General features: G+C 46.3%; 1 protein-coding gene across 1 annotated transcript; it reads right to left on the bottom strand.

The window, feature by feature from the left end:
• Nucleotides 1-1,372: 1,372 nt before the first annotated feature.
• Psmd12 (proteasome 26S subunit, non-ATPase 12) lies at nt 1,373-23,569 on the bottom strand. The gene is made up of 11 exons (XM_069993117.1): nt 23,372-23,569; nt 15,586-15,645; nt 15,371-15,499; nt 13,180-13,287; nt 11,609-11,713; nt 8,433-8,582; nt 8,212-8,346; nt 6,737-6,849; nt 5,081-5,255; nt 3,738-3,815; nt 1,373-2,376 (listed from the first exon to the last, which is right to left on the bottom strand). The coding sequence occupies exons 1-11, from the start codon at nt 23,477-23,479 to the stop codon at nt 2,167-2,169; spliced, it is 1,371 nt and encodes a 456-aa protein (XP_069849218.1). The 5' UTR covers nt 23,480-23,569; the 3' UTR covers nt 1,373-2,166.
• Between the last annotated feature and the right edge of the window lie 1,253 nt (nt 23,570-24,822).

Below are 24,822 nucleotides of genomic sequence, written 5' to 3'. Positions count from 1 at the left end.
ATTGAACCTAGGTCCTCACACACGGAGGTAAGAGGGTAATATGGGATTAATCTGGGTTCTGAACACTCACAAAGCTGACTACATTCAATGAATGGATTATTTTTAGCAACACTAAGAAATTGACTAATAGCCATCAGCTTGAGTACACTTGAGAAAAATCAAGACATGGAGATCTGGCCACCAGGACAACTGCAAATGCAATAAACCATAACACACAGAGAGCCCAGTCTGGGCTAATGGCTTCCAGAGAGGCTCACCGCGGGGCTCTACGGTGACGTCAGAGCCTAACAGTCTAGGTATGGCCACCCTAAGGGTAATGATGCCCAAGACTGAAATTAAGGACAAGCTGGACTCAAATTAGCTCTAACTCTGCTTACAAGTGACAATATACAATGAAGCTTTGCATTCAGCATTACAGCCACGTTCTTTTTTTGGGGGGGTCCGGTTGTGGGGCCTGAACTCTGGGTCTGGGCGCTGTCCCTCAGCTCTTCAGCCCAAGGCTAGCGCTCTACCACTTGAGCCACAGCGCCACTTCCGGCTTTTTTTCTTTTTGCGTATGTGGTGCTGAGGAATCAAATCCAGGGCCTCATGCATGCAAAGCAAGCGCTCTGCCACTGAGCCACCTTCCCAGCCCCTACAGCCATGTTCTTGTTGCTAGTGTGAACTTGAGGCTTCCAGGCTTGCCGCCTCATTGTTGGTTAGTTTTTACAAGGTAAGGAGAGCTTTACATATGCAGCCAATGCATTAGCTTCTTATTTGCAACTCCCATAGCCATCCTGCGCCCTGGCCTCAGAAAGGAAATTAGAAAAATGCCATTTCTAGAATACTGTTTCCTACTTCATTTGGAGAGAGAGAGAGAGAGAGAGAGAGAGAGAGAGAGAGAGAGAGAGAGAGAGAGAGTGGCTCATGCCTATATAGTGCTTAATAATATTCCACTGCCTGGCTGGGTTACATTTTTTGCCTGGTGGATTTTTTTTTTAAAGAAGACCCTAACTTTCTTCACTTAAATTATCTTTTAAGTTACTTTCTAACATTGGTTTTTTGTTTGTTTGTTTTTTGGGTCCGGTCGTGGGGCCTGAACTCTGGGCCTGGGCGCTGTCCCTCAGCTCTTCAGCTCAAGGCTAGCACTCTACCACTTGAGCCACAGCGCCGCTTCCGGCTTTTATCTTTTTGCTTATGTGGTGCTGAGGAATTGAACCCAGGGCCTCTGGCATGCAAGGCAAGCACTTTACCACTGAGCCGCCTTCCCAGTTTCTCTGAAATATAAAAGCTCCCAATATTTGCTCATACTAATTGACCTCAGGTATTGTACAGTAAAGCTTTAAATTCTGTGAAAAAGATTAAGTCTATACCATTTACTATGAAGATGGCCTTAAGTGTTGTTGCTTTTTATCATGTTTAAGTATTAAAAATAAGATCACCCAGCACTGTATGATAGATATAGATACATAATTTGGAATATTAACTTTAATTACAGCTTTTAAGTAAAAGTGACAAAGAAGCTTTATGCCAGTAACAGTCACACACCTGTAATCCTGACACCTGTGAGGCAGAAATGGGAAGATCAACACAGATCTTATCTCTACAAGAGGACCAAAAAAAGTTAAGTTACTACCTCTCTACAGACTGCACTTCAGACCCAATGTCACCTAATTTTGGCCAAGTGACGTGAAGGCAGAGGGTAAAAGAAACCCAACTACTGGGATTGAAAGCAGTTGTTTTTTAATTAAAAAAAAAAATCTGCATCCTACCAGAGTGCTCCATCTAGAGCCTCTGGCACAGCATAAAGATATCGATCACAACTGCACCCAGTGTCTGTGCCTTTGAATCTGGAGTCAAGATGGCTTCCAGCATCACTTAGTTCCATCACCCCGCACGCAGCAACAGCCGCATTGTTTGTGTGGTTTCACAATCACACAAAAACAAGTGATGCAGGAGGTTTTCAAATGACAGAAACGCACCCTTGGGAGAGTTAAGACACAAGCTGTTACATATTTGGACAATAGGAATGTGTCGTGTAATAGTGTTGCACCAGCTCACTACTAGCAATAAGGTAGACGAAGGGCAGAGAGAGACCACAGGTACACCACAATAACAGTTTTTTTTTTCTTTTTCTTTTTTTTTTAATCACTTCCAATTTTATCTCTTTTGTAAAAGCACCGGACCTTACTGTAGATTATGAATCATCTCCTCTTTGGCGATGAGATGTGTGGTCTTGTTGACCAGAGACATGAGCGAGTTCAGTTTCTGAGACCAGTCATTTAATAAGTTATTTGGATCCTTGGGTCTCTGGAAGTTGATGATTCCTGCCAACCTGTCTACTTTAGCAAAGATGGTCTTGTTCACGACTAGATTCGAGAGGAAAGCCTCTGATTCCTGCAAGACAAACAGGAGAAGTTGGCTTGAGATCATATAACTGCAGATGATGAATAAAACGTGAGGAAGCAATTTCTAAACTCTTCCACCAAGAATACACCAGGTGAAAAATGCACCTAACAGCAAGCGCAGAGCACAGAACACTAATGCCCTCATTGCCAGGTACGTCTTCCACACACCAGTCCAAGGAGGAATAGACAGTGTTGTCCCAAGGTCAGGCCTGGGGGCAGAGCAGTGTCAACATCAGGCTGGCCCTCTGACTTTCTGGTGACCTTGAAAAGGCCCTACGGGAGCAGCCGCCTGCCTGGTGTCCAGTTCTGATGCTCCTTCTGTGGCAGCCACCCTCTCCTGTCAAGTGCCTGTCGCTGCGCCCTGCCTGCTGCCCGAACAGCAAGGCTGAGCGCACGAGGCGGCTCCGGTCAGTCTGCCGCTGCGCTGGGGGAACCAAAGCCAAGTCTCTTCATGTTGCACACTTACACTAATTCCTCTGAGAACCCAAGTGTATTTATTACACATCAATGTAAAAAACTAGTATTTAAAAGAAAAATTTTTAGGGGGAGGACTGGAAATTGAACCCAGATTCCCAAGCTCCTAAGACAGGGGTTACCTGGCGTAAGTAATATTAACATTAACCATATAAACAATTGTTTTTTGTGGTTTTTTTTGGGTCCGGTCGTGGGGCCTGAACTCTGGGCCTGGGCGCTGTCCCTCAGCTCTTCAGCTCAAGGCTAGCGCTCTACCACTTGAGCCACAGTGCCACTTCCGCCTTTTTTTCTTTTTGCTTATGTGGTGCTGAGGAATCGAACCCAGGGCCTCATACATGCAAGGCAAGCGCTCTACCACTGAGCCACCTTCCCAGCCCCCATATAAACAATTGTTTAGGGTATTTGTTGATACTCAAGATAGCTTGGGGAGCTTTCTATCACATAAAAGTAAAACAATGATGGTATTGTGGAGAATACCTGTGATCTCAGTACTCTGAAAACTGAGGCAGGAAGATCTCCAATTTGAAGGCCTACTGGGCTGTATAGTGAGACCCTTTCCATAAATCATGATAAAACAAGTGTTCTCAGGGGCTGAGAAGATGGCTCAGTGGTAGAGCGCTTGCCTTGCATGCCTGATGCCTGGGTTCAATTCCTCAGCACCAAATAAGCAAAAAGAAAAAAGCCGGAAGTGGCTCTGTGGCTCAAGTGGTAGAGCGCTAGCCTTGAGCTGAAGAGCTGAGGGACCAGAATTCAGGCCCTACAACTGGACCAAAAAAAAAAAAAAAACAAGTGTTCTCAGTCAGTAGTTATATGAATTTCTGACATTTGAGATGAATGGTGACAAACCATTCCCACCCAGTGATGCTGACTACTTACGTCAACAGACAGGTCCAGGAGCTGTGCCATCCTCTTCATTGTTATCCGCGTGTAGTACTTGGCCATTATCCTAATATTCTGGGGAGACAGAGGGCAGGGGACACCAGAACAGCTGTCAGGAAGCGTGGCAGCCATCTGTTTTCACGTGCAGGGACATTTACTCACAATATCAAACTCAGAGCTCTTGCCTGTCTTTGGCCCACCACTGGAAGGAAGCTGGTTCTAAACCTCAACAGCAACACTTGAACACTGGGAGAGTTTCTGGAATCATTTGACATTTTTATACAACTTTTTACACAATGTTTTAAGTATATAGCCAAAATATATGTTTGCTTTAACTATGTGGTAAAAATAACTATAATATTTCTTCTAATCCAAGAATCAAAGTTAAACTTTTCTAATTATGAGCCAAATGTCTGAAAGGCTAAAACTCAAAAAAAAAAAAAAAAAAAGGGAAAAAGAAAAAAGATCACAACTGAGTACAACAGAACACGCCTTCAGTTCCAGCTACTAGGAAGCTAAAGTGGGATGACTGCTTTGGTCCAGGAGTTCAAGACCAGCCTGGACAACATAATGAGACCTTTTCTCAAAACAAAACAAAAAGGTAACAAACAAAAGATCATAAGAAAGCCTCCTATTGCAATCCTCTTTCCTCTGCCTCCTTTGTGGCTGGGATTATAGATGTATCACCATCCCATTTTCTTTTTTATGCTGGTCCTGGGGCTTAAACTCAGGGCCTAACACGATCCTTGAGCATTTTTGCTCAAAACTAGCACTCTACTACTTGAGCCACAGTTCCAATTTTGGCTTTTAGGTGGTTAATTGAACATAAGGAGTCTCATGGACTTCTTTGACTGGCTGGCTTCAAACTGTGATCCTTAGATCTCTGCCTCCTGAGTATCTAGGATTACAGGTATAAGCCACTGGTGCTTTTTTTTGAGACAGGTGTTTTTTTTGGGGGGTAGAGGGTGGGGCTTGAACTCTGGGCCTGGGTGCTGTCCCTCAGCTCTTCAGCTCAAGGCTAGCACTCTACCACTTCAGCCACGGTGCCACTTCTGGCTTATTCTGCTTATGCGGTGCTGAGGAATTGAACCCAGGGCCTCATGCATGCAAGGCAAGCACTCTACCACTGAGTCACCTTCCCAGCCCTGAGACAGGTTTTTATTCAGGCTGGCCCCAAACAGAGACCTTTCTACCATCACCTGCTAAGCAGATGCAATTACATGCATGAACTACTATGCCCAGCCCCACCAAAGTCTAATTCAGAAGATGTTCCAGAAAAGTAAATTCTGGGAGCTGAAGGTTAAAATTAAAACCAGAAGTCTATCATGCCAGATTCTTACATGTTCAACAACTCTGTTCTTCAAGTCTTTCCACCTTTTTTCACCTTCCTCTGTAGACGCAAACACATCAGTGGCAGGGCTCTCCAGAGAGCCTTTCCTTAACTCCATCCCGTAGTCCTCAACAAGAGTAGACCAGCGCATCAGCTCCATTGTGGTGAAAAGCTTTAAAAGATCCCTGCAAATCACATACAACTCAATTCTACAAGTCTGTAAGAAGTAGCACCGAATATAGGTTTAACATTTCTAGCTGGGCGCTGGTGGCTCACGCCTGTAATCCTAGCTACTCAGGAGGCTGAGATCTGAGGATCGCGGTTCAAAGCCATCCCAGGCAGGAGAGACCATGAGACTCCTATCTCCAATAAATCACCAGAAAACCGGAAGTGGCGCTGTAGCTCAAGTGGTAGAGCGCTCGCCTTGCGCTGAAGAGCTGAGGGACAGCGCCCAGGCCCAGAGTTCAAGCCCCACGACCGACAAAAAAAAAAAAACATTTCTAAAGCAAAAATCTTAAGTCTGAAACTTTCTAAGTGCCAGTGTGACAATTGTATACACGACTGCATGAGCTTGAAGACACTTGTGCTGAGTTGACAGCCCTGAGTAAGACAGGCATCAATGATGGCAGCGAGAAACTCAGAGCCAGGCCGGTGGCACGAGTATGATGGTTCAGGTACAGCAGCCAGTGTCACCAACAGTTACTAAACGAGCGTAAGCCTCACGCTGGAGGCACACATGACTTACACTTGGGGTCCATCCCCAAGAGATCATGTTACATACAGGAAAATACCCCAAGTCTGAACATACAAATCCACAGCTGGAAGCCCTTCTGAAGTCCAGCACCACCTCAGCCAAGCACTATCAGACTGTGGAATAGTACATTTCAAAACCGACAGGCTGTTTATGTACTTTGGTAGAATAAGACAGATTCCATTCTGGCTTATGGGCTTTCCCACCATTTCCACCTACCACAGTGATCACAAGTGAATTCTCCTGCTTAAAAAAGCTGGGCTCCCCTGTACCATATTTGACAATCTATAAAGTAACTGTTCAGACGCTAATGAAGCAGACAGAAGAAAACAGCTCTTAAAAATAACTCACCACACTTATCATGAAGCACGTTTGTTTCATCTATGAAAACAAGCTTTCAGAAGCCTAGTACTCCCCAAATCACCAAATCCCAAACCATTACTGAAACAGCTTTTGTAAATGCTTAATCAAAAGCTCCTAAATGGGCATTGCCACAATATGTGTACTTGATGTGTGGTTTAGAATAAAGTACATATAATCTCATTATAGAATTTTTTTTTTTTTTTTTTTTGGTCAGTCGTAGGGCTTGAACTCTGGGCCTGGGCACTGTCCCTCAGCTCTTCAGCTCAAGGCTAGCGCTCTACCACTTAAGCTACAGTGCCACTTCCAGTTTTCTGGTGGTTTATTGGAGATAAAGAGTTTCAGACTTTCTTGCCCAGGCTGGCATTGAACCATGATCCTCAACTTTCAGCCTCCTGAGTAGCTAGGATGACAGGTGTGAGCCACCAGCGCCCGGCTTCATTATAGAATTTTTTTTGAACAATTAAACGCATCTCACCACTTCCTTTATAGTCTTCCACAATCTTGCTAGGATGGTACTGTTTCTGAGACACAAGACAATGCATGCGCACTTACTTGTATTTGGGAATTTCTTCCAACTTCTTGTCACTACTGATCCGGTGAACCAAATCTGACTGTTCATTGTCAAAAGGAGCCAGGATGACATAGAGAACAACACTTTTCAGAGCCTAAAGAAGGTGTACAACACAGTACTTATGTGTGGTTAGAAACACAATGGAAGTGCTTGCTTTGGCAGCACACACTAAAATTGGAGCGATCCTTGCCCCTGCGCCAGGATGATGTGCAAATTTGTGAAGCGTTCCATATTTTTTAATAATAAAAGTTAACGTTTGTACAATTCATACGTAATAAACAATTTAGGATGGCCAAAAAAAAAAAAAAGAAAAAAAACGTAAAGGAACTTGGGCTAGAACTGGGAAGCTGTGGAGAAAATGCATACATTTCTCTTAATTTTGTATTACAAAAAATCTTAGGAGAAAAATATTAAAACTAGTACAATAAATAAGTTGAACTACTGCCAGTTGATTCCTGGGGCTTGAACTCTGGGCCTGGACTGTCCTTGAGCTTTTTTTGCTTAAGGCTAGCTCTCTACCACTTGAGCCACAGTACCACTTTTGGCTTTTTTGAGTAGTTTATTGGAAATGAGTCTCACAGGCTTTCCTGCCTGGGCTGGCACTGGGCTCCAGCTGGTAGAATGTGGGTTAGTGGTAGAATGTTTGCCTAGCATGCACGAAGCCCTGGGTTCCATTCCTCAGTACCACATACACAGAAAAAGCAGGAAGTGGCACTGTGGCTCAAGTGGAAGAGTGCTAGCCATGAGCCAAAGAAACTCAGGGACAGTGCCCAGGCCCTGAGTTCAAGCCCCAGGATTGGCAAAGGAAAAAAAAATTCTTGACAAAGTTCTTGCTAACATAATTATCAGCACAATTATGTTACAGCAACTTAAGCATAGCATGCTTTTCTTGCGATCTGGTCTTGCTCTGTAGCACTGGCAGCCCTCCAACTTGTTATCCTCCTGCCTTAGCCCCAATCAAGTGCTTTGATTACAGGTGTGCACCACTGTATCTGGTTTCTCCAAGACCTTTCTGGAGTGACACTGAATCTTTTTTTTTTTTTTTTGCCAGTCATGGGGTCAGAACTCTGGGCCTGGGCACTGTCCCTGAGTTCTTCAGCTCAAGGCTAGCACTCTACCACTTGAGCAACAGTGCCACTTCTGGCCTTTTCTGCTTATGTGGTGCTGAGGAATCGAACCCAGGGCCTCATGCATGTAAGGCAAGTGCTCTACCACCGAGCCACCTTCCCAGCCCCCTGACACTGAATCTTATCTGAACCCTGCGTTAGTGGATGACCTGGTGTACACGGTACACACTAAGCCTCCATCCCTAACTAAAAGAACTGCCCAGGCAGTGCAGTAGTCAAGGCCTATTGAAAACCCCCACAATGCAGAGATAATGAGTATAGTTCCAAGGAGACGCAAGCAAGCAAACCCGCGGTCCCACAAGGCTGCATGCTGGTTAGAGTGCACTCACCTGCTGCCATTTCTCACTTTCCGCCTGTATGCATGGAGTGTCATAGATGGCTCTGTAGTGCTTACAAATAGACAGGTAAGATCCCTCATGCTGGTCTAGCTGAATCATTAGGTTGTAGTATTTCAACTTCAAGTTCTGAAAAATAGTTGACAAGCTTAACTAAGTTTAGGAGTTTTACTCCAATGCTTTCAAAGTAAATATGTAACTGGTGATATGCTCACCTCTGTATTCTCTTCCTGGAAAAACTTGGTATTGATTTTCTTGCTGATGATTTGCGTGCGAATGTAATCCTTCACAGCCAGGCAGAGCCTCATCTGCTCCAGAATAAACTCCACTCGCTCTTTTTTTTCCATTGACCCGTAAGTTTCCACCTAGCAGAGTAATTCCCAAATAAATACTAGGAACTCTTTGAATTACAGTGAAATTAAAAACATATTAAAACAGGCTCCCTTGGGCTGGGAAGATGGCTCAGTGGTAGAGCGCTTGCCTTGCATGCATGAGGCCCTGGATTCGATACCTCAGCACCACATAAGCAAAAAGAAAAAAGCCGGAAGTGGCGCTGTAGCTCAAATGGTAGAGTGCTAGCCTTGAGCTGAAGAGCTGATGGACAGTGCCCAGGCCCAGAGTTCAGGCCCCACGACCAGACCCCCTCCCCTCCCAAAAAATAAATAAAAATAAAACAGGCTCCCTTGACCAATAATTCTACTTTTCTTTTTTCCTGGCACTATAGTTTAAACAAGGGGCTGGCTGCTTGCAAGGCAGGTGCTTTACCACTTAAGCCATGCTGCCAGCCTCCAGAGCTCTCAGGAGGCTGAGATCTGAGGATCATGATTCAAAGAGCCTGTGAGACTCTCATCTCCAATTAACTACCATAAAAGCCAGAAGTGGAGCTGTGTCTCAAATGGTAGAGCAACAAAAGCTCAGGTATAGCACCCAGGCCCTGGTTCAAGACCCAGGACTAGCATAAAAAAAAAAAAAAAGTCGGGCTGGGAAGGTGGCTCAGTGGTAGAGCGCTTGCCTTGCATGCCTGAGGCCCTGGGTTCGATTCCTCAGCACCAGATAAGCAAAAAGAAAAAAGCCGGAAGTGGTGCTGTGGCTAAAGTGGTAAAGCACTAGCCTTGAGCTGAAGAGCTAAGGGACAGCGCCCAGGCCCAGAGTTCAGGCCCCACGACCGGACCCCCCCCCCCCCCAAAAAAAAAGGAGACTGTTGATGAATCTGTGAAGTGAGTTGTCTTTAGGAAACTAGAAACAATTACCATGTAGTAAAAATTACCATGTGAAGTCCTACAAATGCTGGAGGAAATCTGCTCATTGACCGTGTAACTAAAGCTTTGCAGTTGTTTCAATGCATGTGTTAAGTCTGTGGGACTACTGTCAAAATGGAAATATAGACTGACACTATCACCCCAAGGGGGAGGGTGACACATGGCACTAATACATGTGCCAAAACCCAACTATGATTCTGCCACTCTCGAACCCTAGTGTAAGGCATGGACTGCAGGAGCAGAGGCTGCGCATGTATGGACAGGACATACACAGGGACTTTCTGTACTTTCTCACCAGTTTTCCCGTGGACATGAAGCTCTAAAAAGTATATTAATAAAAAGCAAGAGTTTGAAGCTAAGCTGAACCAGTACAAACTCACAGGTTGCCACAGTTACTTAGTAAGTTACTTAGCGACTCTTGTCTTGGTTCCCTTGACTTGGAACATGAGGTTCAAGGTGGCGCTGAGCGTCATGTTAAATGAGATGAAGCACATGAGATGAGGACACAGGAGATGGTGGGAAAAAGATGAACAGACAAAATCCAAGAATGCAGATGCCTCTCGGGACCCTTACTTTTTCCCCTTCATTTAGCAAAATGGGTAAGGTACGAGACTGAAATGCGAGCGCAATCCATTAAAGGGGGGCTTTGGATGCGTCCCAAGGACAAAGTGAGAATTCACTTGCAAGATTTGGGGCATCGTCCACATGCATTTTCCAAATGAGAAAGAACTTTCCTCAGCTTTCTTACCTCTACTGTTTCATTTCAAGGGCTCTCTTAAAAGACTATCACGAAACCTGGCAAATCACAAAGGGATTGTCAAGGGATTTTTCTGCTGCCCTTTCCTAGTCTCTCTCAGTGGCTGGCTATCTTGCTTTCGTGATGCCGGGGATCAAACCCAAGGCGTTGGGCATGCGAGGCATGTGTTCAGCCACTGAGCCCCCAGCCTTGGCAATTGTCCTTTGTTTAGCTAATTTGGACTAGAAAGTTGTCAGCAAACCAATAGTCACTAAAATGAAGTTAATGATAAACAGCATGAATTAGCTACTTAAATTCTAAAGAGAATCCAAATGTTCAAATAATGACCCCAAAATTAAGGAAGACTACTGGGATTGAAGTCAGGGTCTCATACAAATAAATGTACTCTACCACTGAGCTATACTCCCAATCCAATTCACCTGTTGACCCTAACTCTGATTCAATATTTTTCTTTTTTTTCTTTTTTTGGTCAGTCGTGGAGCTTGAACTCTGGGCCTGGGCGCTGTCCCTGCACTCTTCAGCTCAAGGCGGGCACTCTACTGCTTGAGCCACAGCACCACTTCTGGTTTTCTAGTGGTTAACTGGAGGTAAGAGTCTCACGGACTTTTCTGCCCAGGCTGGCTTTGAACCGTGATCCTCAGATCTCAGCCTCCTCAGTAGCTAGGATTACAATCGTGAGCCACTGGCGCCTGGCTTGATTCAATATTTTTTTGAGCAATTAAACTTAGCCAGTTATGATACTATTTCCAGAGGCCAGTATAACCTCACATTCTGTTGCATACACACTTTTATTTTTGTCACTCATGGGGGCTTGAACTCTGGGCCTGGGCACTGTCCCTCAGCTCTTCAGTATAAGGCGAATGCTCTACTACTTGAGCCACAGCACAACTTTCGGTTTTCTGGTGGCTTATTGGCGATAAGAATCTCATGGAGAGGGGAGGGGGGGGAAGGAGAAGAATTGGGATTGGGGGGAGGGGGGAAGCTGGGAAGGGATGTGAAGGGTAAACAAAGGAGGAGGCTGCAATGCTTGGTAAGAAATGTACGCATTATCCTGACCACGTAATTGTAACTCCTCTGTACATTATGTTCACAAATAAAATAAAATTAAAAAAAAAAAAAAAAGAAATAAAAAAGCACTGGTGCTTCAAAAAAAAAAAAAAGAATCTCATGGACTTTCCTGCCTGGGGTGGTGATCCTCAGATCTTAGCCTCTTGAGTAGCTAGGATTACAGGCATGAGCTACTGGTGCCCGGCCTGTTGCACACACTCTTATTCCTGGTAGTTGATCAAAACGTGATGATGCATAATAAACGACCTCCAAAGAGATATGGCTGACTCAGCACAAAGCTGACCAGCTCTGAAGCAGAGTGCCATACCTGTAACTCTTGTAAAATGGAGGCTGCCTCCTTCACATCTCCATTTTGTTCTTTTATCGTTGCTAAGGTTTTGGTCAGTCGAGCACGCTCAATTTCAACATAAATCTACAAAGAAAAGGAGAATTTTCTGTTATCAAGTGTAAAAGGTAGAATGGAAGAGTGATGGAGCTATGTGCAGGAGTCCAGCACATCCCGCGGCTGCGCATCAGCCACTACACGCCCGGCTGAGTCCTCATGCGCACAGCGAAACTGGAAAGGAAACGTCTATGAAGCACAGCATTTCTCAGCTTTTCTTTCACAACCTAAATATGTTGAAATTACTGTGTTTAACAAATAATAAGACCCCAAGATATAAAAATAAATTACACAGAAAATGGAAAATGGCTTAAAAATATATGTTTTTTGTTGTTGTTGTTATTGTTGGTCATAGGTCTTGAATTCTGGGCCTGGGCACTGTCCCTCAGCTCTTCAGCTAAAGGCTAGCACTCTACTGCTTGAGCCACAGCACCATTTCTGGTTTTCTGGTGGTTAATTGGAGATAAGAGTCTCACAGATTTTCTTGCCCAGGCTGGCTTTGAACTGCAAGCCTCAGATCTCAGCCTCCAGAGTAGCTAGGATTAGTCGTGAGCCGCCCATGCCTAGCTTTAAAATAATTATTTTAAAAAATTACACACTTTGGAAGTGGCACTGTGGCTCAAGTGGTAGAGCTCTTGCCTTGAGCTGAAGAGCTGAGGGATAGCGCCAAGCCCAGAGTTCAAGCCCCATGACCACCACCAACAACAACAAAAAGACACACTTTACAAAGAGTATATACAGTTCACTATCTGCAATTCAAATACTGTTTGCTGGTCATGAGGCTTGAACTCAGGGCCTGGTACTGTCCCTGAGCTTTTTTGGTCAAGGCCAGTGCTCCATCACTGGAACCACAGCTCTACTTCAGGTTTCGTGGTTGTAAACTGAAGATAAAAAGTCTCAAGGACGGGCTGAGAAGGTGGCTCAGTGGTAGAGCGCTTGCCTTGCTTTTTTTCTTTTTTGTGCCCATCCTGGGTCTTGAACTCAGGGCCACGGCAGTGAGCTTCTTTTGCTTAAAAGTAGCCACTTGAGCCACATCTCTACTTTCAAATTTTTTGGCAGTTTATTGGAGATAAGAGTCTCAAGGACTTTCCTGCCTAGGCTGGCTTCAAACTAGCCACTGGCATCTAGCTGTCCTTTTTCTTAAAAAGCATAGATATACATACACACATAAATGCCCCAATAAGCCGGGCGCTGGTGGCTCACGCCTGTAATCCTACTCAGGAGGCTGTGATCTGAGGATCGTGGTTCAAAGCCAGCCCGGGCAGGAGAGACCGTGAGACTCCTATCTCCAATAAAACTACCAGAAAACCGGAAGTGGCGCTGTAGCTCAAGTGATAGAGCGCTCGCCTTGAGCTGAAGAGCTGAGGGACAGCGCCCAGGCCCAGAGTTCAAGCCCCATGGCCGACCAAAAAAAAAAAAAAATGCCCCAATACCTAAGTGTGGTGAATACAGACTCGAGCACTGACCACTGTGAGTTACACTGACAGGTCACTCACCTTTCCCTCAGTGACCATCCTCAGAGTGTCAATTAATCGCAGTTTGACTGGAAGGTCTGTGATCTCCTCCACATAGGTGCAGCACTGTTGAACCATTTTTGCAACAGCCTAAAATATTAAAAACCTCTGTGAGATCCATGTATATTTGGTTTTCCCAAGTAACTCTAGACTCTGAAATAATCACAGATGTCCTCAAAGTACATCCATGTCTTTCTGATTGCCAAGAAGTACCAACTATCCAGCAACTCATCAATAATGGTTGGGAAAGCTCAGGTGCAAAGGGGCAGCCAGCAGAGAGGCAGAAGACGTGGCAGCAGACTTAAGGGAAAGGTAGAGAGGAGGACCATACAGTGCCAAAACAGGATCAGGGGAGGACAAGAGTTGGTGGCAGAGCAGGAAGGTGACATTGCTGCATGCTGGGGTGAGGAGCCGCAGCGAGAATACCACTTCAGTCAGATGCGCCACTGAAATGCACAGTTTCCTTAGTTTCCTCAATAAATATAAGGGGACAGGGACTCATCTAACACTCCACAGGCTAGCTAAGAGTAATATTTTCGTTGTTGTTGGCCATAGGGCTTGAACTCATGGCCTGGGTGCTGTCCCTGAGCTTTTGCACTCAAGGTTAGCACTCTACCACTTTGAGCCACAGCGCCACTTCAGTTTTCTAGTGATTAATTGGAGATAAGAATCTCATGGGCTTTCCTGCCCTGGCTGGCTCTGAACTGCGACCCTCAGATCTCAGCCTCCTGAGTAGTTAGTATTTTACAGGTGTGAGCCACTGGTGCCTGGTAATAGTAATATTTTGTGTAAATTTTCAAGTATTTGCCAAGTAACCTTGGACTGTGTGGAACACCCAATCTCTGGGGCACGTAAGCAACTCTGCCATTGGAACTTGAAAGTTGACAGGGAAAACACACACATAAATGTATGGGGTTGTATTCTAGCTTATCTATAAAAATAAGTGAGGGCTGGGAAGGTGGCTCAGTGGTAGAGCGCTTGCCTTGCATCCATGAGGCCCTGGGTTCGATTCCTCAGCACCACATAAGCAAAAAAAAAAAGCTGGAAGTGGTGCTGTGGCTCAAGTGGTAGAGCACTAGCCTTGAGCTGAAGAGTTGAGGGGCAGTGCCCAGGCCCAGAGTTCAGGCACCATGACTGGCAAAAAAAAAAAAAAAAAAGTGACCCATCATTTGCCAAACTCTGGTCTAGACTTTAAGTAGCAAATCATAATCACTGATAATAACTTAGACCTGAGTCATCAAGAAAATATTAAATCACATTAAATATAATTTAAGCTAGCCAAAAATAAAAAGAGCACGTTATAAAGACCTCTATAAAAAAACAGTTACGTTCAAGTAGCCCAGGTTACCTTCAGCTCAAAAAACTAAGGGCTTTGTTGTTTTCTTCTCTGCAGATGGTGTCTCACCATGCTACCCAGGCTGGCCTCCAATCTGGACTCAGCGTCCAGAGCAGATGGAAGGTGCACACACTGCCTGGCCACTTTTTCCATTGTAAAATATAATGCATTTAATAAGTGCAATGCTCCAGGAAACCCAGTCTCTCACAAAACATGTAAGTCCTCTGAGAAAGTCCTTTAAGTTATAATAGTGGTTTCTAGAAGAGCACCCAACAGTGATAATTCTAAAAGCTGTGTGAAAAGTATATTTTTAGGGAAGGAGTATCAGTGCTTTCCTAGTGTGCAAGGCTCCATTCCCAGCATGCCATTCCAGCAATGAATGACAGGAACTTCAGATAAAGATGAAGTGATTAACAAGAGAGTTTAACTACAAGTTTATCAGCTTGAAGACTGTAACACAACCACTTAAAAATGAAGTAAGAGGCACAAGGGAAACAGAACAAAGCTGCACTGACACTTAAGAGAAGAAATGTAAACAGTTGTGTCAATGGGAAAATCTAGATTTAAAAACATCCTTATATTCTTCTTATTTTTTGTTGTTGTTGTTCTACCCCTTGAGCCACAGCACAACTTCTGGCTTTTTCTTTTTATATGGTACTGAGGAATTGAACCCAGGGCTTCATGCATGCTAGGCAAGCACTTTACCACTGAGCCACCTTCCCAGCCCCACATCCTTATATTCTGTAATGAAGATTTAACATGTTGCAAAAAGTCACAAGAACAGTCTTCCAGGTTCTTATTTAAATGCAAATGTTTTTCAAGCAACCGTGAACTCACTTGTTTTAACTGACTCCGCCTTTTTGACAGAAGCATAATATTTTCGTTAAGTAAGTCCCATTCTTTAGCCTCATAGCACATCTTCACCACTGCCACTAAGATGCGGGAGGTGGACACCATGTCGGAGGCCTGCACGAGAGCAGCAGAGTGAGCAGTAAGTGAACCAATGCTGAGTGAAGCCCCTGGCACTGAGAACCTCACTCTAATGTACTTACAGTACGGGTCTGTTTTTCTAAAGATAGAAGGGTTTCAATGACTTCTTGAAGTCTTCCTTCCTAGAACAAAAGACAAAAGTAAACAATGAAAAACGGCAACACCAATGTACACCAGTCATTGAGCTGTTTGGGAAAACCAAAGACTCATTTGGACAAAGTATCAGTAATGGCCCTGCTTGCTTCCCCAGGGCTTCCCTACGGGGGCTCAAGTTTTTCAACAGGTACAACAGTCTAAAAAAAAACTAAGATAAAGTAGTCATGATCGCGGGTACTGGTGGCACACGCCTGTAATGCTAGCTGCTCAGGAGGTTGAGATCTGAGGATCACAGTTCAAAGCCAATCCCGGGTAGGAAAGTCCGTGAGACTCTTATCTTCAATGAACCACCAGAAAACCGGAAGTGATGCTGTGGCTCAAGTGGCAGAGCTGGAGAGCTGAGGTACAGCACCCAGACCCAGAGTTTAAGCCCCAAGACCACTACCACCAACAACAAAAAGTCATGATCTCTCAGCTAGAGCTAGCCAGTCTTTGTTTGAGATTCTGATTTATCAACTCAGACCAGTGATACCTGTTTGTCTTGTTCTGCACAGAGATTAGCTGGGTAGTCACAGGTGACTTTAACAAATAAAATGGGAGAATAAACTGAGTACCGGTGGCTCATACTTAATAATCCTAGCTACTAGGGAGGCTGAGGCCCAGAAAACTGCCTGAGCAGAAAAATCTGCAAGATGACAGCTCTAGGAACTGGAGGGAGGGGTGTGCGTGCGTGCGTGCGTGTTTATTTTTTGGGTCTGGTCACGGGGCCTGAACTCTGGGCCTGGGCGCTGTCCCTCAGCTCTTCAGCTCAAGGCTAGCGCTCTACCACTTGAGCCACAGTGCCACTTCCACCTTTTTTTCTTTTTGCTTATGTGGTGCTGAGGAATCGAACCCAGGGCCTCATGCATGCAAGGCAAGCACTCTACCACTGAGCCACCTTCCCAGCCCCATAAGTACATGTCTTATCAAGCATTGTTGCCTCCTTTTTGTTTCCCCTTCCCATCCCTTCCCATACTCCTCCCACCTCCCCACACCAGATCTCCCCCCACCAAAGTTATAAAGTTAGTTTTTCAACATAACAACTTGTACATCTGTTGGTCTTGAGTGTTGCCCCTGAGCTTTTCTGCTTAAGACTAGCATTTTACCACTTGAGGCACAGTTCCACTTCTGGTTTTTTGGTGGTTAAACGGAGATCAGAGTCCCATGGACTTTCCTGCCCAGGATGGTTTAAAATGGGGAATCCTCAGATTTCAGCTTCCTGAGTCGCTAAGAGTACAGGAGTGAGCCACTAGTGCCTGGCAAAATTTTGTATTTTTATGTAGCACAAAATATGGACTTAAGGGCTGGGAAGGTGGCTCAGTGGTAGAGTGCTTGCCTAGCATGCATGAGGCCCTGGTTTTGATTCCTCAGCACCACATAAGCAGAAAAAGCCAGAAATGGTGCTGTGGCTCAAGTAGTAGAGTGCTACCCTTGAGCTGAAGAGCTGAGGGATAGCGCCCAGGCCCAGAGTTCAGGCCTGACCATGTCTGACCAAAAAAAAAAAAAAAAAAAGGACTTAAGCTGGGTGTGGTGGCCTATGCTTGTAATCCTAGCTACTTAGGAGGCTGAGATCTGCTGTTCAAAGCCAGCCTGGGTAGGAAAGGCCATTAGACTCTTATCTCCAATGAACACTCAGAAAACCAGAAGTGGCACTGTGGCTCAAGTGGTAGAGAGCTAACCTTGAGCTGAAGAGCTGAGGGTCAGCGCACAGGCCCAGTGTTCAAGCCCCATGACTGACAAAAAAAAAAGAAAAAAAAAGGACTTATAGCCACAACTCGAACTTATTTTACCTAAATCTGGAACGTGACTATTAACATATTCCCATATCCCCTTTGCAAAGGAGACTAGCAGTTCTGAAAACTCTGCAGGCTCATGTGCAATACTGGCTAAACATTTACCAAAAGAAAAAAAAATCAATGGGCAAATCTATAAATTCTATAAGTTGAAGGTGAGTAAACCAAAAGAAATCAAGGAATCAATCTTCTTACTGGAAAGACTACCAGAGATGGTTTAATTTTATCAGCTAATTTCCACATTAAAAAGCCAGGGGACAGAACAGTGTGAGTGACTGTTCAGCCCCAAGGCGAGCAGCAGATCCTGATCTTTGGGCTCCTCCTTTCTGGTCCTGGGTTCCCTCCACCACGCTGCAGCACTCACCGCAGCAGCCTACTGCAAATCACGCCTGTCGATCCAAGCCATCTCTGCAGGGAAATGGCTGGCATATGGAAAGGAAGTATAGAAAATGTAAAATACTACTGTTCACAGAGACAGTCATCGCCTGGCATATTCACAACTGCTATGATCATGTGATAGGATTGGCAGAGGACAGATGGAACGTGGCAGTCTCATTCAGAAACAAGAGCAATAAAGACTGGCAGCCTGTAAGAGAAGAAAGCACACAACTACTCTGGAGCCATGAAGAGCAGTAAGAACAGGAAACAGAATATCTCTAAACGGGGTTGCTAAGGCTGGTTCTTCTGAGCTCTTCTGGTTCTTCTGTGCTCACTGAGCAGTTCCTGAAGCACTCAGCCTCATGCTGGTCTTGGTGTAGCTGCCTTTGTATCTCAGCAGGGTGTCAGCTCTGTAGGAGCAAGGACATGCCTACACTGCGTGCCAAGGCAGCTCAGTGGGCCCTGGCGCCAGCCAAGCACACGGCACTTCCTTCCTTTCACACCTATATCACGCATGAATCTTACCTATGGGATGGTCATGAGCTTTTTTAGGATGCAGCCGTGTGCAACTTCACTTTCTTCGCATCAATCTGCACCGTGTGTGTTAAATGGTAGGCACTGACCTGAACAATATTTAAGGTTCCTGGTTCTTGATTCTTACTGTCACATAAGGAGGTTGTAGCTGGCTTATATTGCTATTCGAGGGACCCCCCCCCCATCAACCTCACAAAACACACTTTGACTCAGTGGTCTCCCTCCCCCCCATCTCCCTTACTGTAAGCCTACCCCGTAAGTCTCCCGCATCTAACCCTGCGGTGTCCCGCTGTCCCACAGAATTCCTGGGAGTCAGCCTCGCCATACTGCCTTCTCCTCAGAAGGAACAAGGCAGCAAAAGTGACCAGAGTGACCTGCCGGGACAGGTGACTTCTGTGACTCGTGTTCCTCAATAGAGAATCTTGCGAATGAGGCTGATGACTAGTGAGTGTGCCCAACTTCAGTCCACACAGGGATCTCCAAGTCCTCCATGTCTGCCTTGTTCAAGGCTCTCAGTTGCTCTATTTTGTAAGTAAGGTGCTAACTGAACAAGAAGAGAACTAATAGAAGTTGAACTTTAAAGCCAATTTGGTACTTTTTTTTCCTTTCTGGTTTACTGGTGGTTCATTGGAGATAAGAGTCTCACAGACTTTCCTGCCCCGCTGGTTTTGAATCATGATCCTTAGATCTTAGCCTCCTGAGTAGCTAGGATTACAGGCCTGAGCCACCAGCACCCCGGCTGTATTAGTTTTTTACGCAAGCTGCTGCCTGTACACTTTTACATTTCACATCATCCCCACATTCCCAACGTGTCATCAGCAGGAGCAGCAAACCCTTTGTGAGTTAAGACCTGTCGTGAACCTTACCATGTAGTTCAGAAAGACTCTCTCTAGATGCCCAACTCATCAATACAGGGTAAAAAGAGGACTGGCACTGAGCATTAGGATGGACTTTATCTATCATTAATTAGTCTCATGTGGGTCCTTTTACACCAGTCACAGAGCACTAGAAGGGATGGGCAAAAACATCGCTGTATCTGGTCTGCCTTTTGTCTTCAAAGAAGGGAGCATAATTACAGTATCCCCATGGGGCAGCTCTAAAGATCTACCTGCGACACAGTGTACACATCACAGCACAGCTGACTTTCCTATAGATCTTACACAGCAGTAATACCAGTTATTGTTACCAGAATACTAGTTATTGTGCCACTCCAGAACTGTGCCTGCACACACTTTTAAGAGATTCAAAGGGGCCAGACTTGTTGGGCACTGGTGGTTAACGCCTATAATCCTAGCTACTCAGGAGGCTGAGATGGGAGGATCATGGTTTGAAGCCAGCCCAAGGCAGAACAGTCCATGAAACTCTAATCTCCAATTAACCACCAAAAGATGGGAAGTGGAGCTATGGCTCAAGTAGTGTAGAGATAGCCTTGAGCAGAAAAAGCTCAGGGACAGCGCCTAGGCAGGCCCTAACTTCAAGCCTCAGAACTAGAACCAAGCCTGCGCCAGTGGCTCACAGCTGTAATCCTAGCTACTTAGGAGGCTGAGATTTGAGGATAGGTTCAAAGCCAGCCCAGGAGGGAAGTCTGTGAGACTCTTTTTTTTTTTTTTTTTTTTGGGTCCAGTCATGGGGCCTGAACTCTGGGCCTGGGCACTGTCCCTCAGCTCTTCAGCTCAAGGCTAGCGTTATACCACTTGAGCCACAGCGCCACTTCTGGCTTTTTTCCTTTTTGCTTATGTGGTGCTGAGGAATCGAACCCAGGGCCTCGAGCATGGAAGGCAAGTGTTCTACCACTGAGCCACCTTCCCAGCCCCTCTGTGAGACTCTTATCTCCAATAAACCACTCAGAAAACCAGAAGTGGCATTGTGGCTCAAGCTGTAGAGCGCTAGCCTTGAGCTGAAGAGCTGAGGGAAAGCGCCCAGGCCCAGAGTTCAGGCCCCACGACCGGACCACCCCTCCCCCCCCAAAAAAAAAAATTAACCACACTGTAAGGCAGTCTGCAAGTTGAAAACTGTAGATCTGTCTCAGAAGAAAAATTTTTTTCTTTTTTCTTTTTTTTTTTTTTTGGGTCCGGTCATGGGGCCTGAACTCTGGGCCTGGGCGCTGTCCCTCAGCTCTTCAGCTCAAGGCTAGCGCTCTACCACTTGAGCCACAGCGCCACTTCCAGCTTTTTTCTTTTTGCTTATGTGGTGCTGAGGAATCGAACCCAGGGCCTCGAGCATGCAAGGCAAGTGCTCTACCACTGAGCCACCTTCCCAGCCCGAAAATTTTTTTTCTTTCTCCCTCGCTATACTCTTTTCTCCCACCCCTCTGAAAAGAAAAATCAAACAAAAAACCAATCACATATACATCTTGCTGATAGAATACCAATGTCTTTAATAGGCACAAACATTCTCATCTAACACCCAAAGAGGCAACTGGCATTTGAGCCTGCCGGTCTTTCCCACTGTATTAAACATAGAAAGGTCCTGATTTAAAGCTGCACATTGGATCACGAGAACAACTTCAGCAGTGAACACTTTTTTTCCTCATAGGTTATATGCTATATGAGGACAGAAGCTCCGTCTAATAGTCATGCTCCATGGAGCATCTAGCCCTGGCTAGGACTTTCTTTTGTATTTGCTTTATTTTCCTCTTGGATAGGATCTGAAAGAATGCTATGAATCTTTCAGATAGCATTTTTGCTGGGAAGACTGACCTTGCTCTGCAATTCTCCCATGTATGCTTTCAAGTAGCTAGGAACATAGTCATATAACACCAAGACTGGCTGATTGGTTGAGATATTCTTGTTAACTTTTTGCTCAGGCTTGCCTTGAACTGAGCTCCTCCTCATCGCTGGCTCTAGAACAGCTGGAATTACAGGTATGAGCCACCTTTCCCAGCCCCACTGTCTAGGTCTAGTGCACAACAGCCTACTATCACAAGACATAGGTAAAAGGAAGATTTTTTTCCTTGCAGATCTCAGTTTTAGGAACAGCCATACTTCTTTTTGTTATTGTTGTTATCGGTTGTGGGGCTTGAACTCAGGATCTGGGCACTGTCCCCAAAGCTTTTCTGCTCAAGGCTAGCATTCTATCACTTGAGCCACAGCTCTACTTCAGGTTTTCCAGTAGTTAAGTGGAGATAAGAGTCTCATGGACTTTCCTGCCCTGGCTGGCTGGCTTTGAACTGTGATCCTCAGGTGACAGGCGGGAGCCACCAGTGCTTGACTCAACCACCATTTTAAGGCAAGTAAGTATCCAGTTTCTAAATATCACTGGCATTTCACATTAAGAGTCCATATTTCTAGGGCTGGGAATGTGGCTTAGTGGTAGAGTGCTGAGGACATATCTCAGCCTTCTTTTTGTAAAGCCCCACTCAGTTTTGAAAAAAAGAAAAGCATTAAAAGGTTTCCTTCTAAGAACTAGATGTGACATGTTTCTAAATGTTCCTTTTGCCTATGAATTTTGTACTATGCTACAAGGTACTTATGCAGTAAGATCCCTAGGAACAACTACAAGTCATGCTGTGAACACAACCAGGTGGACAATAGTATGTGTTTGCCATGGAATTCCTCAAGGAATTCAAGGATGGATGCTGACTCTGCAAGCACCCATCCCCTTAAGAGGACCTAGAGTTTTGAATCCTGGATTCCAATGATGACCAACTGCAACTGGATCAAATTACTTTGAGCCTTGGTTACTTTGTGTAAAATGATATACAAAGTTGTTTGACTCAAGACATAAATTTTTTTAAACTAAGTTTCTATTCCATTGTGGAAAGGCGGGGTATAACTCAGGGGTAGAGTATTCAGATCCTGAGTTCAAGGCCCTAGCACTGCAAAAGTATTAACAAATCCAATTCCATGGAAGATAAGCAGTTGAGCTATTGCTTATGACATCTCATTAAGTGATTGTGTGCACTTTTGTGCCTTCTTGTCTTTCTTCTAGTACTACCTTCTTTTGGAATGATCCTTCCCTATTCCCAACAGTAAGACCAATTCAAACATCAGCTTTTTGCCAGTAATCAGAACAAACACCTGCCGGGCACCAATGGCTCATGTCTATAATCCTAGCTAACTCAAGAGGCCGAGATCTGAGGATTACCGGTCAAAGCCAGTCCGGGCAGATCAATCCCAGAAACTCTCATCTCCAGTTAACTAGCAAAAAGCTGGATAGACAGGTGGTGGCTCAAGTGGTAGAACTCCTGTTCTGAACGCAAAAAGCAAACCAAGAGCGCAAGACCCTGAGTTCCAGCTCCCAAACCGGCACGAGAGAAAGGAGAGAGGAGAAAGAGGCAAGAGAAGACATAAGGAGGGACAAAGAGTGGGAGAGAGAGAGAGAACGAGAATGAGAACACACACACCTTCCACTTGGACGGCGTACTATGATATCTGACTCGGATTAATTCGTTCCGCTCACTACCTCCTCCTCCAGGACGAGGGTCCCGGGTGAATGAAGCGTGCATCACCATCGTCTTCCTCCGTCTCCTCTCCCAGTTAAGGATCAGGCACACTGCCTTTATTCCTAAGCGATCCCATGACATATACACTGACTTCGCTAACGGCGACAGAACCAAACTCCCTGATCTAGATTGAAGGCGAAGGTGGCCTCAACCTACCTGGGAAACCTAAACGTCACTCGACACTCGAGAAAGAGGGAACACCCCCCCGCCCCCGCCAACCTCTATGGGGCAGAAAGGAGCGATCGCCTGGCCCCGAGGAGCTCGGGAGGCTGTAAGCACGAGCGTGCTCCGGCTGCACGGGTCCCTCGCGGGCGGACGTGGGATCGCGCCCTGCAGGACGCTGGGCTGGGCGGGCGAGCGGGGCGCCCCAGCCCGCGGGCTCCCCGAGGCCTAGGCAGGCCTGGGCGGGCGGTGGGGGCGCCCCAGCCCGCGGGCTCCCCGAGGCCTAGGCAGGCCTGGGCGGGCGGTGGGGGCGCCCCAGCCCGCAGGCCCCGAGGCCTAGGCAAGATCCGCGCCGTGACTCAGCCCCTGGAGCCCGCCAGCAGCCACCCGGCTTCCCCTCACCTTCGCGAGCTTCTCGCACTCGGGAAGGCGCTGGTCCACCGTGGCGCTATAGTCCACCTCCATCTTCACGATGCGCCCATCAGCCCGTTCCGAGCCGCCGTCCGCCATGGTGCCCGCGGAGTGCTCCCCTCGGTCCCTCGACGCCTCCGCCACTACTTTCCACTCACACCGGAAGCCACCCGCGAAACCAAGGCAGGCAGCGCGCTGGGCACCCGCGCGAAGGACCCCCTCGAGGTCCCCGGAGCCCGTTACCAGTCAGGCAGTGACGCGGACAGCTCTAGGGGCGGGGCGGGGCGGGGCCTCGGCCCGCGATGGGCGGGGCTCGCCGCTGGTCCCAGCTTCCCGCGTCCGGTGGCGTCGCTGTGGGAACCTCAGGCTCTGGTTTGTGGTGAGGAGAAGAGCGATTGGGAGCTTCGCGGGCAAGGCTCTGAACTTTTCTTGGACCTCGGTTTGATTTTTTTTTCTCACGGAGGAAATCAACCTTAAAGAACACAGCTCTAAGGCGTTATCTGCTCGACAGCCTTGGTGGCTTCATCCGTGGGGGTTCAGGAGTAGAGCCAGGAGCGCTTGCCCTCGTTTTTATGCTAACCACCGTGTTGGTGAGACGAGCCCCTAGAAAGACCTTTGGTGTGCGGCTTCCACGGGATTCCTGTGAGCATCAGACCCGGGCACCTGGGGGACCATTTCAATTCCTAAGCATCCTACACCTTTCAGTGTCGTTTGCACCCCCAGGGTCCCTGTAAAATATCATCGTTGGGAGCCGCAGCTGGAGGCTCACGCCTGTCATCCCAGCTTCCCGGGAGGCTGAGATCTGAGGATCGTGGTTGGCAGCCAGCCTGGGCGGGAACGTCTGTGAGACTCTTATCTCCAATAACCAGGGAAGTTGGGAGTGGCGCTGTAGCTCAAGTGGTAAGAGCACGAGCCTTGAACAAAAAGCTCAAGGACAGAACTCAGGCCCCGAGTTCAAGCCTCCTCTCTCCCTCCCTCCACCCTCCCTTCCTGTCTGAGTGTCTCTCTCTGAGTGTCTCTGTCTCTGTCTTTCACACACACACACACACACACACACACACACACACACACACAGAGTCTAAAACGTATTTCACCAGCCCCTGGTGGTCACACCTGTAATCCTAGCTACTTAGGAGGCTCAGATCTGAGCATCGTGGTTTGATGCCAGCAGGAAAGTCCTTGAGAGTTTTATCTCCAATTAACCATCAGAAAGCCCTTAGTGGTGCTGTGGCTCAAAGTGGTGGAGTACGAACCTTGAGAGGAAAAAGTTCATGGTTATCACCCAAGCCCTGAGTTCAAAAGTCTGGACTGTCAAGGAAGGAAAGAAGGAAGGAAGGAAATGGAGTCTAAGAGCTGGGGGAGTAGCTCAAGTGGTAGAAGCACTTTATTATTAAAAGTGATTGGCTTGGTTAGTAGTTACTACCTTTGGTTTTTTTTTTTTT

The sequence above is a fragment of the Dipodomys merriami genome, unplaced genomic scaffold, assembly GCF_024711535.1.
Source record: "Dipodomys merriami isolate MVZ:Mamm:240054 unplaced genomic scaffold, mDipMer1.0.p SCAF_42, whole genome shotgun sequence".
NCBI lineage: Eukaryota > Metazoa > Chordata > Mammalia > Rodentia > Heteromyidae > Dipodomys > Dipodomys merriami.
Note: the sequence above shows the minus strand (reverse complement) of the source record. Positions and strands in the feature narration are given on the sequence as shown.